This window comes from Dipteris shenzhenensis, chromosome 25, assembly GCF_047967505.1.
Source record: "Dipteris shenzhenensis isolate YYH24624 ecotype China chromosome 25, Dip_SZ_1.0, whole genome shotgun sequence".
NCBI classification, from domain to species: domain Eukaryota; kingdom Viridiplantae; phylum Streptophyta; class Polypodiopsida; order Gleicheniales; family Dipteridaceae; genus Dipteris; species Dipteris shenzhenensis.
Genome location: NC_141620.1, coordinates 44,182,695 through 44,198,856, shown reverse-complemented (window position 1 = coordinate 44,198,856; position 16,162 = coordinate 44,182,695). Strand labels below are relative to the sequence as shown.

General features: G+C 44.5%; 1 protein-coding gene across 1 annotated transcript in view; it reads right to left on the bottom strand.

Annotated features, from left to right (window-relative positions):
* LOC147885929 (dynein-1-beta heavy chain, flagellar inner arm I1 complex-like) overlaps positions 1 to 16,162 on the bottom strand; it is a 629,024-nt gene that overhangs the window by 475,061 nt on the left and 137,801 nt on the right. The window contains exon 19 of the mRNA XM_087396248.1: positions 15,985 to 16,085. Coding sequence (XP_087252374.1) covers positions 15,985 to 16,085 — 101 coding nt within the window. The remainder of the gene's footprint in view (positions 1 to 15,984; positions 16,086 to 16,162) is intronic.

The window sequence follows — 16,162 nt, the reverse complement described above, 5'->3', positions numbered from 1 at the left end:
CCCCACCGAGGTCATTCTCCCCCTCCAAGGTACACAGTACGCTCAGGAATAGACCACCCATCCTGGCTTCTGATAGTGATTCAGAAATAAACTCGAAGGGCACACAGCCATTAAGGTCAACCATAACTCTGGAAGTGCCTCATCCTCGGGTGATCACTCTATGTCTTTGTGGTATCAGGAGGTAGTAAAGGGTGTCACGAGAGATCTTCAAACAAGTTCTGAAGATGAAGGTAGCACACCTCAGTTTCCATCCCGCAAGTCCAGAACTGTGAGGTTTGCAACAGAAGTGACAACCCTCGGACAGCACCCGGATAATGAGGCACGAGTAGGTCCTCCCACGTTGTCCCCAACAGCACTCAACAGAGAAGGGGCTATGGGGACAAGACTTAGTCTTGCCCAGGAAAAAGGGAAAGGAGTGATGGAAGAGAAACCACTGGAGACAATGACTCACAGGTCAGACCTAATCCACATCCTCGTGTAAGCTTCGACCCTCGGCCAGAGGCTAGGAGGATGAGGTTGCAGAAGCCTAATGCTAGTGTCCACCACTACTCCCTGTTTGAAGATGTTATGAGTTTCAAACTCACTCTACGACAACTTTGTCTATTGTCCCCCCAAATCAAGCGCATCAGACTATTACATTTCTGAATCGCCTCCAAGGAGGTCGACACAAGGGATCTACTCCAAGTGAGCCAACACCAGAGACATTACCGACTCAGCATGGGTCTACACCGGACCACTTCTCTGCCTACGCTGCCCTCACTTGTGAACAAAGTCCCAAGCTCACCGTGGAGATCCATGGAGTGGAGCTAAAGGACGTCTTCCTTGATGGTGGGGCGGCTTTGAACATTATGCCAAAAGGTACACTCCAAAAACTAGGATTGAAGTTGACAAGTGATGTTCACTTTCAGGTACGCATGGCTGATCAACGCAGAGTAAAACCAATGGGTGCAGTCAAAGGTGTTCACATGAAGATTGGCGGAGTAACTTTTCTCTCCAATTTTGTTGTCCTTGATATGACCGAAAATGAACAAACTTACCCTCTTCTTCTTGGTAGGCCATGGTTGCGGTCTTCAAAAGCCATTCAGGATTGGTCAACTGATGAAGTTTGATTGCCCCTGGGTACCACATCCCTCGAAATAGATATGGTCACAGGGCAAGCAAGGCACATACCAATAGAACTAGGAGAGGAGGATTTTGAAGAACAAAGCCGGAGCCGAAGAGGAGCATTGGGCCTGTGGGGACTAGCCCAGGGGTGGTGACCAAGATATCAATGCGGAGACAACCCTAGAAGGATTTGAAAGTTTGACCTACTTGTTGGATCGGGCTGATCAAGAAGACAAGGAAGCTGTCATCTTGGATTGGATGGGAGCCATGGGCTCCTTAGTGGTCAACATGGTGGAACTATGCCAACAAGAAGATCAAGAAGAACACCTACTTGCAGTATCAGAAATCCACCCAGAACGACAGGGTCTGGTTGAACTAGTTTATGAAAGGATGCTCTTTGGACTTTGCAATAGTCCACACATGTATAAGAGAATGGTCACTAGGGGTACTACAGTGGACACCACTGATCGTACTGAGGACAATGATGGTACTGCAGTAAACATTGAGGATGGTGGTCCAGTGGCCAACATGGAGGCCATTGACCTTTTCTTATCAGAAGCCAACCACCCCTCAATTCAAGACCTTCCGGAAACCACTTCCGGAAGGCTTACCTTACCGGGGCATGCTGAAACAGTCACCGAGGCATCGAAGGCATACAACATTTGCAACATCTACTGATTCTACATCTCAGTCAATGCCTGAAAACCCCCCTGTTACTTACCCCCCATCTTGGTTGAGAGAAGTGGAGGGGGACTTTCCCCTTGAAGATACTCCAGCACATACACGACTGAGAATGGGTGAACCAAGTACCTCAACATCCCATGCATTGCCCTTGTTGATGAGGCACGGAACTGGCGGTATCTCAACATTGAAAGTGAGGACCAATCCAGGCATTTGAAGTTAGCCACTTGGGTCTAGGAACATGACTATCTTCTAGCTGCAGTCACCAACCTTTTTAAAGAATTTGTGGATGTCTTTCCATCAAAACTGATCTTTTGTTTGGGCCACCCCACAACAACTAGCCTTTGATGATCTGAAGCATCGCCTCGTGAAGGCCCCCATCCTCAGGCAGCCCGATTGGGATGTAATTTTTCATGTCCATGTGGATGCTAGTGGGTGGGCAGTAGGTGCTATACTGGCTCAACCTAACCAGGATACCAAGATTGATTTGCCGATTTACTTCACGAGTCGACAACTCAATGGAGCAGAACGCAATTACAGTACCACAGAAAGGGACGGCCTCGGCATGGTTTATGCCATGACCAAGTATCGTCACTACCTCTTGGGCAACAAGTTTGTGATTATCATTGATCATCAAGCTCTTAAGTATTTATTGAATAAGCCTACTCTTGGTGGCTGGATAAGTAGATGGATTCTTCTATTTCAAGAATTTGAATTCGACATTGTGGTGAGGGCTGGGAGACTGCATCAACCTGCAGACCACTTGTCCAGGTTACATTCCGGGGAACCAGCCACTGGTATCACCGATGAATTACCCGATGCGGGCTTGTTCGGAATGATGGCACTACCTGATGAATGCCTATTTGCGGTGGATTGCTTCCCACCATGGTATGCCAACATAGTACACCTCTTGTATACAGGTGGCTTTCCTCGAGGATTAACTCCAACAGAGAAACGCAAGCGGATCCTTCAAGCTGCCCCTTTTAAGTTGATTGCAGGTCAATTGTACAAGCTCGGGAAGGACCATATCTTGAGACGGTGTGTGCTTCTGCACGAGACACAATCCATTCTTGAAGAGGCACATGCTGGCATAGGTGGAGGGCATATGGCCTCAGATGCTACTGCTCGGAAGATCATGCGAGCAGGGTTTTGGTGGCCCAAGCTCTTCCGCGACTGCCATGCTCATGTGACCATATGTGATTCATGTCAATGAGCGGGTCCCAAGCCTACAAGGCGTGAGTACCTCCCTCTCAAACCATTCACTCCGGTGCCTCCCTTCTATCGCTGGGGATTGGATTTCATTGGACCCATCTCTCTTGCCACATGCCAAGGAAACAAGTATGCCTGCTTGCCATCGACTATGGAACCAAATGGGTCGAAGCCAAGGCAGTCAAGAACTGTACAGCCCAGGTAGTAGCCACATTTCTATATGACCAAATCATCTCTCAGTTTGGTTGTCCTGACCCACGTGCCAATGGTCTAGTTGAGAGCTCAAATCGCACAATGTGCGGGATCGTGCATCGACTTTGCCTAAGTTCTTTAGCCGATTGGGACGACATACTTCCAGCTGCTTTATTCGCCTATCAAACTGCTTATAAGGCGAGTACTGGGTATTCACCCTTCGAGCTGGTTTATGGACTGGAGGCCGCTATGCCTTATGAATTTCATCTTGACACCCATAGGATTCTTCCAGACAAAAATGACAACTTTGAAGCCTGCACAATGGAACGCTTGTGGATTTGGAAGCACTAGCCGAGCATCGGCATGAAGCAATTTTCGCTCAAGAAGTGTGGCAGAAACGACAAAAAGCTTGGCATGACCGGAACCTCAGAAAAAGAAATTTCAAAGTTGGAGATTTAGTACTCTTGCCAGTAAGTTTCTCAAACACAAACCTAAGTTTGTAAGTGGTTGGACAGGCCCATTTTTCATTGCTAAGCTTATCCCAAGTGGCGGAGTTTACTTGGCCACTTTGGAAGACAAACTCTTACCTGCACCAATGAATGGGTCATGCATCAAGAGGTACCATGATCAATGAGGAAACACCCTCCTAGTCCTTCCATATACACTCTTACCTTCTCCTTCCTGGTGATATCTTCTCCCTCTGAGGGCCACTTTCTCTTTCTACAAGGGTCCTCCTCTGTGCCCCTGGTGCCACTTTCTCTCTCTACATGGGTCCCTCTCTTTCCACTCGAGTGTCACTTTCTCTCTCTAAGTGAGCCCTCCATTTTCACCCCGAGCCACTTTCTCTAAGTATGACCTTTTTTTTCCATCCCGTGCCACTTTCTCTGTCTAAATAACCACCCTTTAAATGCAACCTCCCTTTTTCACTCCGTGTCACTTTCTCTCTCTAACTACGGCCTCCCCTTTTCATCATGTTTACAAACTCCTTCTCCTTCTACCTTCTCTCCAACTTCTATCTCTCTCTTACAAACCCCTTCTCTTTCCACCCTCTGTCCAACTTCTACCTCTCTCTTACAAAAACCTTCTCTTTCCACCCTCTGTCCAACTCCCCACCTCCCTCTTACAAAAACCTTCTCTTTCCACCCTCTGTCCAACTTCTACCTCTCTCTTACAAAAACCTTCTCTTTCCACCCTCTGTCCAACTCCCTACCTCTCTCTTACAAACACCTTCTCTTTCCACCCTCTGTCCAACCCCCACCTCTCTCTTACAAAACCCTTCCCTTTCCACCCTCTGTCCAACTCCCCACCTCCCTCTTACAAAAACCTTCTCTTTTCACCCTCTGTCCAACTCCCCACCTCCCTCTTACAAAAACCTTCTCTTTCCATCCTCTGTCCACTCTCTTACAAAAACCTTCTCTTTCCACCCTCTGTCCAACTCCCTACCTCTCTCTTACAAACACCTTCTCTTTCCAACTTCTATCTCTCTCTTACAAAACCCTTCCCTTTCCACCCTCTGTCCAACTCCCCATGTCTCTCTTACAAAAACCTTCTCTTTCCACCCTCTGTCCAACTCCCCACCTCCCTCTTACAAAACCCTTCTCTTTCCACCCTCTGTCCAACTTCTACCTCTCTCTTACAAAAACCTTCTCTTTTCACCCTCTGTCTAACTCCCTACCTCTCTCTTACAAACACCTTCTCTTTCCACCCTTTGTCCAACCCCCACCTCTCTCTTACAAAACCCTTCCCTTTCCACCCTTTGTCCAACTCCCCACCTCCCTCTTACAAAAACCTTCTCTTTCCACCCTCTGTCCAACTTCTACCTCTCTCTTACAAAAACCTTCTCTTTCCACCATCTGTCCAACTCCCTACCTCTCTCTTACAAACACCTTCTCTTTCCACCCTCTGTCCAACTCCCCACCTCCCTCTTACAAAAACCTTCTCTTTCCACCCTCTGTCCAACTTCTACCTCTCTCTTACAAAAACCTTCTCTTTCCACCCTCTGTCCAACTTCTACCTCTCTCTTACAAAAACCTTCTCTTTCCACCCTCTGTCCAACTCCCTACCTCTCTCTTACAAACACCTTCTCTTTCCACCCTCTGTCCAACCCCCACCTCTCTCTTACAAAACCCTTCCCTTTCCACCCTCTGTCCAACTCCCCACCTCCCTCTTACAAAAACCTTCTCTTTCCACCCTCTGTCCAACTTCTACCTCTCTCTTACAAAAACCTTCTCTTTCCACCCTTTGTCCAACTCCCTACCTCTCTCTTACAAACACCTTCTCTTTCCACCCTCTGTCCAACTCCCACCTCCCTCTTATAAACACCTTCTCTTTCCACCCTCTGTCCAACTTCTACCTCTCTCTTACAAAACCCTTCTCTTTCCACCCTCTGTCCAACTTTCCACCTTCCTTTTACAAAAACCTTCTCTTTCCACCTTATGTCCAACCCCCTACCTCTCTCTTACAAATCCCTTCTCTTTCCACTCTCTGTCCAACCCCCACCTCTCTCTTACAAACTCATTCCCTCTTCACCCTTTCCACCTCTGCCTCCCTCTTACAAACACCTTCTCTCTCCATCCTATGTCATTCCCCCACCTCTCTCCTACCAATACTTTCTCTCTCCACCCTTTGTCACACTCATCTCTTTTTCTTCCATCTTCCATCATCCTGGCGATGCACGTCCAACCTATTTTTTGGCACTTAGCTAAATGTGGCGAATATGCTAAATTTGGCAAATAAGCTAAATTTGACGAATATGCTAAATTTAGTGGATAGGCTATTTTTGGTGGATAAGGTTAAGTTTGGTGGATTTGCTCTACATAAACTAACTTACCAACCCAACAGCATAGCTTAAATCTGGCTTGGTAATAGTCATATAAATCAAACTTCCTACTATGCGTCTGTACATAGTAGGGTCTTCTAGAAGCTCACCTGCATCTGTGCTCAACTTCACAATCTGCTCCAAAGGAATTGAAATACAGCCTGTCATCCCATATTTGGACAGCATGTCCAATCCATACTACCTCTGCAAGAGCCATATCCCACTTGTGGATCTAATCACCTCAATGCCCAAGAAGTAACGCAGCTCTCCCAAATCCTTCATCTCAAACTTTTGCTTCAATAGCATTTTCACATGAAGGATATCTTCATAAACATGATGAGAAGAATGATACCAATAGAAGGCTAGCAAGAAAAATATCATGTACAAGTGTCAAGCAACCCAATCCTATAGGATGACACCACATATATTTTCTTAAAGTGTAGTACTTCCTAGAAACACACCAGTAAGCTCCTCAAACAAAGCAGTTTTTCTGAAATGAACATACCCATAGACCATGCTGGCCCACTCTTTGGAGACACGCAATGAAATATGGAGCATGAACTTGAGTTGGAGCCCAAGGTCCTTGTATATGAGGTTGTGAAAAAGAGCATGCTTGTGGTTGATTATGTCTCATGCCTTGGGAGGAACATGGGAAAATCTTGGATGTGAATCATGATCCAAGCGCATAGTTGACTTACGTTATTTTTCATGCCTTTTTTGGGTGGTTTGCGAATTTTATGGCACTTGTGCAGGAACCGTACCATGTTTTTTGTAAACCCACCTGCTAGGGAGTCCAGAGGGAGGTAGGAAGTCTTGCGGGCTTTTGTCTGAGACTCATTTCACATCAGAAAAGCCCGGATTATGTAATTAAAAGGGTCAGGCAAGATCAAGCTCCCATCATGGGTAGAATGGTTAGGTTCTTGAAGGGTTAAGGTGAAGTGTAAATAAAAGAGAAAGGTCGAGTGGATAAGGGGTGGGAGAACTCTAGAGAAAGAAGGAAGCATGAAGGAATGGTAGGGGTGGACGTTGATAGGACAAAATCTGTATCAAGTTTTTGAGCACTGTATATAGCTATGGGTAGGCGCATAGCTGTACACATCTAGGGTAGTGTGGGCTTTTGGCATTTGTGGATTTTTTTTCACAAGCATGATGGACTGATGTATAGTTTTTTTTGAGACAATAAAGTGTGTTTTGCAGGGACTTCATGGGAAATGATAAAATGCAATGTGGTTGTACCAGACTTCCAGAGCAAGGGTGTCTAGTGTGTGGCCAAGTGAAATGTTTTTGGGGTCATGTAAAGTCAAGTCATGAAGGGTTTTTTTATATTTTCCTGAGTCAATGTGCACTTGCATGTTGCAGGAATGTGATATGTTATGGTGTCCATGTCAAAGGGCTTTTCATGTGTGTGTACGGGGTTGCATGCAGGCTTTAATGTGCATGCTAATGTGTGTGGGAATTGTGTGACTAAAGGTCCAAAATGTGCATTTAATGTGATTTGGGGGAAATGTCTTGAGAGTGGTAAAATGTCACTAATGAGGTGGCAAATTAGGCTGAGGTGGCTACACTGGCTGGGCAGCAGGCATCCTGCTCATGCAAAGGTGGCTACGTGATGGATGAAGGGGAGCTTCTAGGCTGTGAGCTGGAGCTACGTGGAGATGGCGGCTGGGAGCTGATTCGGTTTTACGTTGGAAGGATCTACGATGCAAGGGGGGCTCTGAGAAATGAGGGCTGAACGACAAAGAGATGGAGGGGCTCTCGTGGATGAAAGAGGGTGTGTGCACTGAGAAGACCTGGGCGCTCGAGATCTCCAGAAATTACAAGCTGTTGTTCGTTGGTTGAGCATAGCTAGTATGTAGGTAGGACAATCGTTGTTTGCACGTGAGCTGATGCAGAGAATCGTGATCTGCTGGCTGAGATCATATGGAAGGGCTCTGTTTTTTTCTGATTGAGGAAGCTATGTGGCTGTGCGGGTGACGCTATAAATGTGAGCTAGTCTCTCCGTGAGAAATGAAGGCAGCAGGGCTATTGCTGGAAGTGTCTTCCGTCGGGTTTGTGCGCAGTTGGTGATGATCTATGGATTAGCACAGCTTAAGGTATAGCTGTGTATTGTTGTCTGCTAGCTGAAGGATTTTGGGCGGCAGAGACTCCATGAACTCCGTATGCAAAGAGATAGAGGGACCAAGGAATTGCAGGCTAAGGTGCAATGGATCGTGACCTTCATCGATGATGGTTGTCCTAAAGGAGCTAGGCAATTGATGCTTGCTGCAGATATTCGTCAATCACTGATCTTCTGCTTTGTGAGGGAAGAGATTACTGTGATGAAACCAGACAAGCCGGAAGACCTCATGGATGAGAATATCTCTGAAGAAATGCAAATCTTATATACCTCTATCTGCAAGACATGAATGTCTGCAGACTTGGGGATGGGCAAAATGATTGGACAAAATCTGTATCAAGTTTTTGAGCACTGTATATAGCTGTGGGTAGGCACATAGCTGTACACATCTAGGGTAGTGTGGGCTTTTGGCATTTGTGGATTTTTTTTCACAAGCATGATGGACTGGTGTATAGTTTTTTTTGAGAGAATAAAGTGTGTTTTGCAGGGACTTCATGGGAAATGATGAAATGCAATGTGGTTGTACCACACTTCCAAAGCAAGGGTGTCCAGTGTGTGGTCAAGTGAAATGTTTTTGGGGTCATGTAAAGTCAAGTCATGAAGGGTTTTTTTATATTTTCCTGAGTCGATGTGCACTTGCATGTTGCAGGAATTTGATATGTTATGGTGTCCATGTCAAAGGGCTTTTCATGTGTGTGTACGGGGTTGCATCATTCTACGATTGTGTTCAGACTCGTTTGATTGATCAGGATATGTATACAGCTTATACTGAGATCTTTAGTTGAGTAATAGTTACTTCAGTTTCGAAGTAACTATGAATGTAATTATTTTACAGCAATAAAAGATTTCTTCACCAAAAAAAAAAAAAAAGTGTACGGGGTTGCGTGTGGTGTGTGTGAGAGAGCAATGGAGAAGCCTTGCAGAACAGCTCTAGAGCCTCCCGCAACCAGCCCGTGAGCCTTAGCTCCCTGTTGCGCTACATCAACGCCCAAAAATCGGTCTTTTGGAGCAGTCATCAGCCGCCGTACAGCCCGTCAGACTTTCGTACAGATTCTGTACAGCTGTACGGCTTGTATGGACAATTCCGCCTGCTGCAGTTTGCTGCTCCCACTTCATCTCCGGTTCCTGGATCATTTTCCACGCAGGGTTCTACTTGCAGACTACATCTATGCACTGATCTTGAAGCCTTCGCTCCTGTTTCTCTCCTCTTGAGTCTTTGGGTCTGCTGCACCTTTCCCATTGCCAAAATCTTCCCTTTTCCTCTAAAATATAGTTTATCTGGGGTCTTTTACTGGGTTTTTTCTCTCTTGTCCTCTACAAAACTGTTTTTAATCTTCTCTCGACCTCTACATCCCTCTTTCCCTTCTTTCTCCTTACAAATATACTCTTTTTCTCTTCTCTGTGGGCTTCCTGTGGGCTTTTTTTGGGACTGGTTTTTTTCCTCCACTACCACTTCACAGGTACCTCCTTTCTGAGTTCCACTTTTTACAAAGCTATGGCTGAATATTCCTATGAAAAAAATTTTCAAAAGGAACGTTCGGTTCACTGCAAGAAGCAAAAGCAGGCTGAGGGTCAGCATGACCCGGTACATGATACTCTTGAGGCCCAATTGGTCTATGATTCATGCATGAAGGATTTGCAGACACAAGGAAAGACTGGAAAGACTCGGTTCCATCAGTTGGCCTCATGGTGGAAGTAGATGAAATTGTGGATCCAGTCAGAGAATATGCTAAAAATGCAGTCATTTTATGTTTTCCAGGCCGGATGCCACCTACTGCAGAGATAGGCAACTGGTTGACTCGCACATTGGCTGGCTCGTTTGTTCGCAAAGTGCACTATGCAGCCAGGGGTTTTTTTGAGGTTATTATGGTGGATGAGATACACAGACAAATGCTTTTGGAACATTTGCCCCTCTTTTTTGGGCAGCAAATGGTGCATGTATTGCCATGGTCTCCCACAAAAGATTATCAGGCTTTAATCTGACACAGATGCCCGGTTTGGGTTGAAGTTGTAGACTTCCCACAATGCATGGCCTCACTCTTGCCTAAAATTGCAGCATCTTCAGGCAAAGTGGTCTGCCCACCATGGCCTAATGGCAACTCGAATCGATTTTGCATTCTCTGGAATACTGATAATCCCACACTTGACTCTTATTCAGTCACGGTGAATAATGTGGACATGGGAAGTGCTTTTTACAAACTGAAATGGGGATTATTTGCAGGGGCTTGTTTTGACTACAAAAAATTTGGACACATGGCTTCACAGTGTCCAATGAATCAGCATAAAATGCCTCCTGCTGCTTTGCCGGTTCAAATGCCTGCTAAAGATGCTCCTACCTCTATTGCAAATAAAAACAAACGCAGTAGACAGTTTTCTGGAATTCAAGATAAAGGCAAAGCTCCAGTGGTTTCAAATGGGAATGTTTCTTCACATTCACCTCCTGCTATTCAACCCTCGACAAAAGGACAGAAACCTCCAACTGATGGGTGGCAAAGTCCAAGAAAAGTTATTTCTACTAGAAGACTTCCACCCCCTCACACTTGGAATGGTGCGTCTTCTAGTGGAAACAACCCAGAGGTCAATACAGGAATTGGGATCACATGGGCTGCAGTGACAGCTAGTAGAACACTCTTCCCTGAAGAAGAGATTGCTGCTTTGCTGTCTACTCCTCAGGTGAATACTTCTTCTCAGGGGAGAGGCCTTGACCCTGAGATAGAAATGCAGGGTTGACATCAGGAAATTTGCTGTTGTACATAGTTGTTATATTGCTATAAATATCTGTAAATATGACTGCTCATATCAAATGTTTTACACTCAATGTCCAGGGGATGTGTGACAGTAGGAAATGGAAAACAGTGTGGCTGTACATCAATAGATTTCAGCCTGACATAGTGGCATTACAAGAACACAACCAACATGTCTATGCAGGAAAGACAGGACACTACTGTGGCTATGATATTTTCTATGCTGGGGAGCACTTTTTCTCAGGGGTGGTCATTCTAATCAAACATGAGCTTCAACCAGTTATTGCTTTAAATGACAACAAAGGCAGATGGCTTGTTCTTCAACGCATTATTCGAGGAGAGGTGTTTGAATTTACTTCTGTTTATGCACCTCAATCTTCTAGAGAAAGAACTGTAATTTGGGATGCCATGCAACAATATCCATGGAGATATCATGCCTTTATATGTGAAGATTTCAATAATGCTCCTCAACAGGGTGACAATACCTCCAGACATACTCATATGTTAACCCCTGAAAGGCATGCATGGTCTCAATTACTGATGCATCTGGATTTGGTTGACCTTTGAAAGGAATTGCAGCCTTTGTCACCTGGATACACCTTCCAACATAATGCCCTTTCTTCTTATCAGACACGTCTGGATCAATGGTATAGTGTAGCTCCGCAACAAAATGGGGATTTTATAAGCAAAATGTGGATTGACTATGCCTTTGTGCATTCAAATCATGCACCTCTATGGTTGCGGTTATCCTTTCATGCTATGCCAGATGATAGATTGCCACAAAGGCGACATCTGATCGTGAACAATAGCTACTTGCAACATGCTGCTTTCAAGGCCATGGTTACTGAAGCATCTCATTCTCTGTCTTCTCGCAGTCATATTCATATTGATGATGCCTGGGATTCTTTTGTTTCCAAAATGCAAGTTGTGATTAGAGGTTATGGCAAGTCTTACATGAAGACTCTGAGGGAAACTATTGCTCAATTCCCTCTCAATAAAAGGTTCCTCCAATTCCAAAGCTTGAGTAGTGGAAATAATAGGAGAAACATGCTGCAACAGTAAATTTCGTGCAACCAAAACCTGCTGTGAGGGAGGAACTGCAGAACCAAATTGCTGAGAGAAATGATGCACACAAACAGAAGCAAGTTGTGATCGCGAGGTGGTCCATAATCCATCAGGCATAAGCACCCTGCAAATTTCTGTTTTTAATCTGCTCTGATGCAAGCTTTTGAAATATTCTTTGGAAGAGCAGCCTTTATCTGTAAAGGCTCTTTGTCTTGCTCTAGTCTCCCATTTAGCTCGTTTTCTGTGATCATTGAGTTTAAGACAATGTCTGGCCTGGCATGGTGTTGTTTGTTCATGCAGGGACAAAGAACGAAGATGGCGGAGTACTGTGAGGTCCTGACAAGTGATGCAATCAAATCGTGCGGCAGATGGAAATCTCCAAGATGGGATGGTCTTACAGTCGAGTTTTTTCTAGAATATTGGCCTCTTTTGAAGCATACATTGCTACATATGGTGAATGCTGCATGGCAAAATCAGAAAATGCCAGACACATGAAAGAGAGGTCTTGTTAAACTCCTTCCAAAAAAGCGAATTTGTGAATCTTTGACAGATTGGAGACCTATCACCCTTATGCCAGTCATTTACATAGTCACTACAAAAATGATTGTCGATCAGCTAAAGGGGTTTTTACATGATGAGTTGCATCCTGTGCCCAATATGGCTTTGTCCCGCGTAGGCATATCACAGATAACATTGCTAATGCCTATGTTGGAATTAAATATGCCAAATACATGCAGCATGATGTTTTATTATTGCAAGTTGATATTGCCAAAGCCTTTGATACTATTAAGTGGGATTTTATTTCATCGACTATGCAGGCATTGGGATTTGGCACAAAAATGCAGCAAGTTATCACTTGGCTATATCAAGATAGTAAAGCTGCCTGCATACTTTCGTGGGATATTTCTACATCTTGGACTCTTGATTGTTCTGTTAGGCAAGGATGTCCCCTAAGTGCTTTACTTTTTGCCATAGCCACTCATCCAATGCTTCAATATCTGGACCACCTTTTGGGGACACTGATCAGTTGCACGGTTTGGAGATTGCTGGCAGTCATAGCATGATCGCTCAAGCATATGCTGATGATTCATTCTTTATCCCAAAAAATACTCGCAGTGATCTGTCCATGATTATGCAGGCTCTTTCTACATATGGATTGGCTGTTGGTCTTCAGGTAAATTTTAAGAAATCAAAATTGTTGCCGTTGCATGCACAGGAATGGCACAGTCTTCTGTGGCCTGCGGAAATTGTCCCCACTTCTCAATTCATTCGACATCTTGGCTATCCTCTAGGTTGGGGACTCACCCGTTCCCAACAAATTGATTGGGTGCTAACAAAGTTGAGGGCAAAACTTGAATATTGGAAGCTTGCAACTTGGCCACTACATGTTCGTTTGCGAATCGCCAATCCATTTTGATAGCATACATACAAATTTATATGCCTCTCATTATGTTCACTAAGGCAGAGCTGGTTTCCTTTATGTCAGCTATCATGGAAATTTTCTGGTGTTCAAAAAATGGCAAGAAAAGTCTCAGATTACTCTCTATGCATCGTCTCTATTCTCCAAAGATGCACGGGGGTCTGAACATTCTCAATATTCAAATGCATTTACTTGCTCACAGAGGAAAAATGATGTTGTAGTTTATGCAAGGAGATCAGCCTTGGGCTCTCATGATCTGCTCTCTCTTATTACATATTCATACTTCTGCCTTTGGGCATTGGCAGCCTACTCAGTGGGATTTTCTATTTGGCTCTATCCAAGGCAAGATCAGAGGCTGCCCTTTTGTCTCTCGCCTGCTTCTCGATTGGAAACATATCTTATCCCACTTGGAATGGCATGGCCGAGATTCTCTGTTGGGAAACTCTTTGAGGGCTGAGAATATTTATTGGTCTAAAGTATTCAACCCTTCTTTGGCCATTCGAGAACCCATACGTTCTTATTTTCTCTCCTTCAACTGAATATGTGCTTCACATCTTTTGGTTTTGTCCACATACTTGTGACTTCATCGCTCTCATCCGACAGAGACTTCGAGCGAGATTTCCTACTGTTACTTTTAGCAGGCTTTTTTGGTTGTTTGGTTTTCATCCAGCGAGACAGGGTTTTGACTTATTTTTTGTATGGGTACGCTACTAGGCACTATCGACTTTATGGATGGACAGAAATCATAGAGTCTTTGGTGATCCACTTTTTTCATCTTTTATTTTTTTCAAACGATCTCTGCAGCAATCATTCTATGATTGTGTTCAGACTCGTTTGATTGATCAGGATGTGTATACAGCTTATACTGAGATCTTTAGTTGAGTAGTAGTTACTTCATTTTCGAAGTAACTATGAATGTAATTATTTTACAGCAATAAAAGATTTCTTCTCACCAAAAAAAAAAAAAGTGTACGGGGTTGCATGCAAGCTCTAATGTGCATGCTAATGTGTGTGGGAATTGTGTGACTAAAGGTCCAAAATGTGCATTTAATGTGATTTGGGGGAAATGTCTTGAGAGTGGTAAAATGTCACTGATGAGGTGACAAATTAGGCTAAGGTGGCTGGACTGATTGGGAAGGCATCCTGCTCATGCAAAGGTGGCTACGTGATGGATGAAGGGTTGCTTCGAGGCTGTGAGCTGGAGCTACGTGGAGATGGCGGCTGGGAGCTGATTCGGTTTTACCCTGGAAGGATCTACGATGCAAGGGGGGCTCTAGGGCTGAACGACGAAGAGATGGAGGGGCTCTCGTAGATGAAAGAGGGTGTGTGCGCTGAGAAGACCTGGGCGTTGGGGATCTCCAGAAATTATGAGCTGTTGTTTGTTGGTTGAGCATAGCTAGTACATGGGTAGGACAATCGTTGTTTGCACGTGAGCTGATGCAGAGAATCGTGGTCTGGCTGAGATCATATGGAAGGGCTCTCTTTTTTTCTGATTGAGGAAGCTCTGTGGCTGTGCGGGTGACGCTCTAAATGTGAGCTAGTCTCTCCGTGAGAAATGAAGGCAACACGGCTATTGCTCGAAGTGTCTTCCGTTGGGTTTGTGCGCAGTTGGTGATGATCTATGGATTAGCACAGCTTAAGGTATAGCTGTGTATTGTTCTGAGTCTGTGTGATCTATGTTCAGTCAGTTTTTGTGGGGGGTTTGTCTCGGTGCCTAATACAAAGACACCTGCTTTGAAACCTGGTTCATAAGCTCATCATCTACGAGCACACATTGCAGCTGATCCCTATGAAGTCTCAGCTATCTGACGTGGTGAAGTACATAATTCCTGGTTGTCTTTTCTTTTTTTTTTTTCCCTTATCAACGTGGAAGGGGAGTTTTGGCTGTTTGGTATGAGGAGAAGATCTAAAGATGGTCTGAGAATCGTACAGGGAAATTTCAGCTGCAATGGAATACTTTTCCTATGCAAAATTTGGAATTAAGTATCTTTGAGCATTAGCAAAGTGTGTTTCCTTTGGTTTAGATTCCTATCGCCATCGGAATCCTAATGTAGGTGATTGAAAGGTAATGGTGCGTACTTTTGAAGCCCTTGGGCCACAATGGGACACCCAGAGTACAAAGGAATGCAAGTGCCCGCCTTCTATTGGGGATTTGGTTGCACTCGGCTGTAATGGCCTGGATTCCTAAACCAGCTTGCTTGCCAATCGTTGAACCTCATGAGTAGTTTGTTTGACCATAGCAAACTGAGGCTTCCTCATTAGACCTCAGAATATCCTCACATCCTTTAGTGTGGCTTATCTGCATTAATCCCATTATATCTGAGATCTTCATTCAGTGTACTGGACTATGCAATTCTTCCCATTTTTGTACTCTATTGGTGTGATACTAAGTTTCATCTTGCACAAAATTAAAATCTCCCTCCTCCCCAAACCCCCCCCGTCATATACGTTCTTGTACTTGTGCATTCCAGGTTGCTGGTTTTTGAGTACGACGAACTTGTGTGAAATGGATTTGAAAATGCAAACAGACTTGAACATTTTTGCCCATAGTCCTACCTTTATATGATGATAAAATCATACAGGAAGCAGAACATAGGTAGCCATAATAAGGGAATTCTGTACTCATCATACTTACGTAAACTTGTTCACCCATCCTTCACAGTGACCAATGATGGAGTTCTTTAGTGGACCGCAGTCAATTCTTAGGAACCGTATATTTGTAATTGTTTCTTCTGCCTAGTGTCAGCAAAGTATAGAGGTGAGACATTGTTTTTCTGTTAAAAGCTCAAGTTATTTGCTGCTGCAACCAGGAT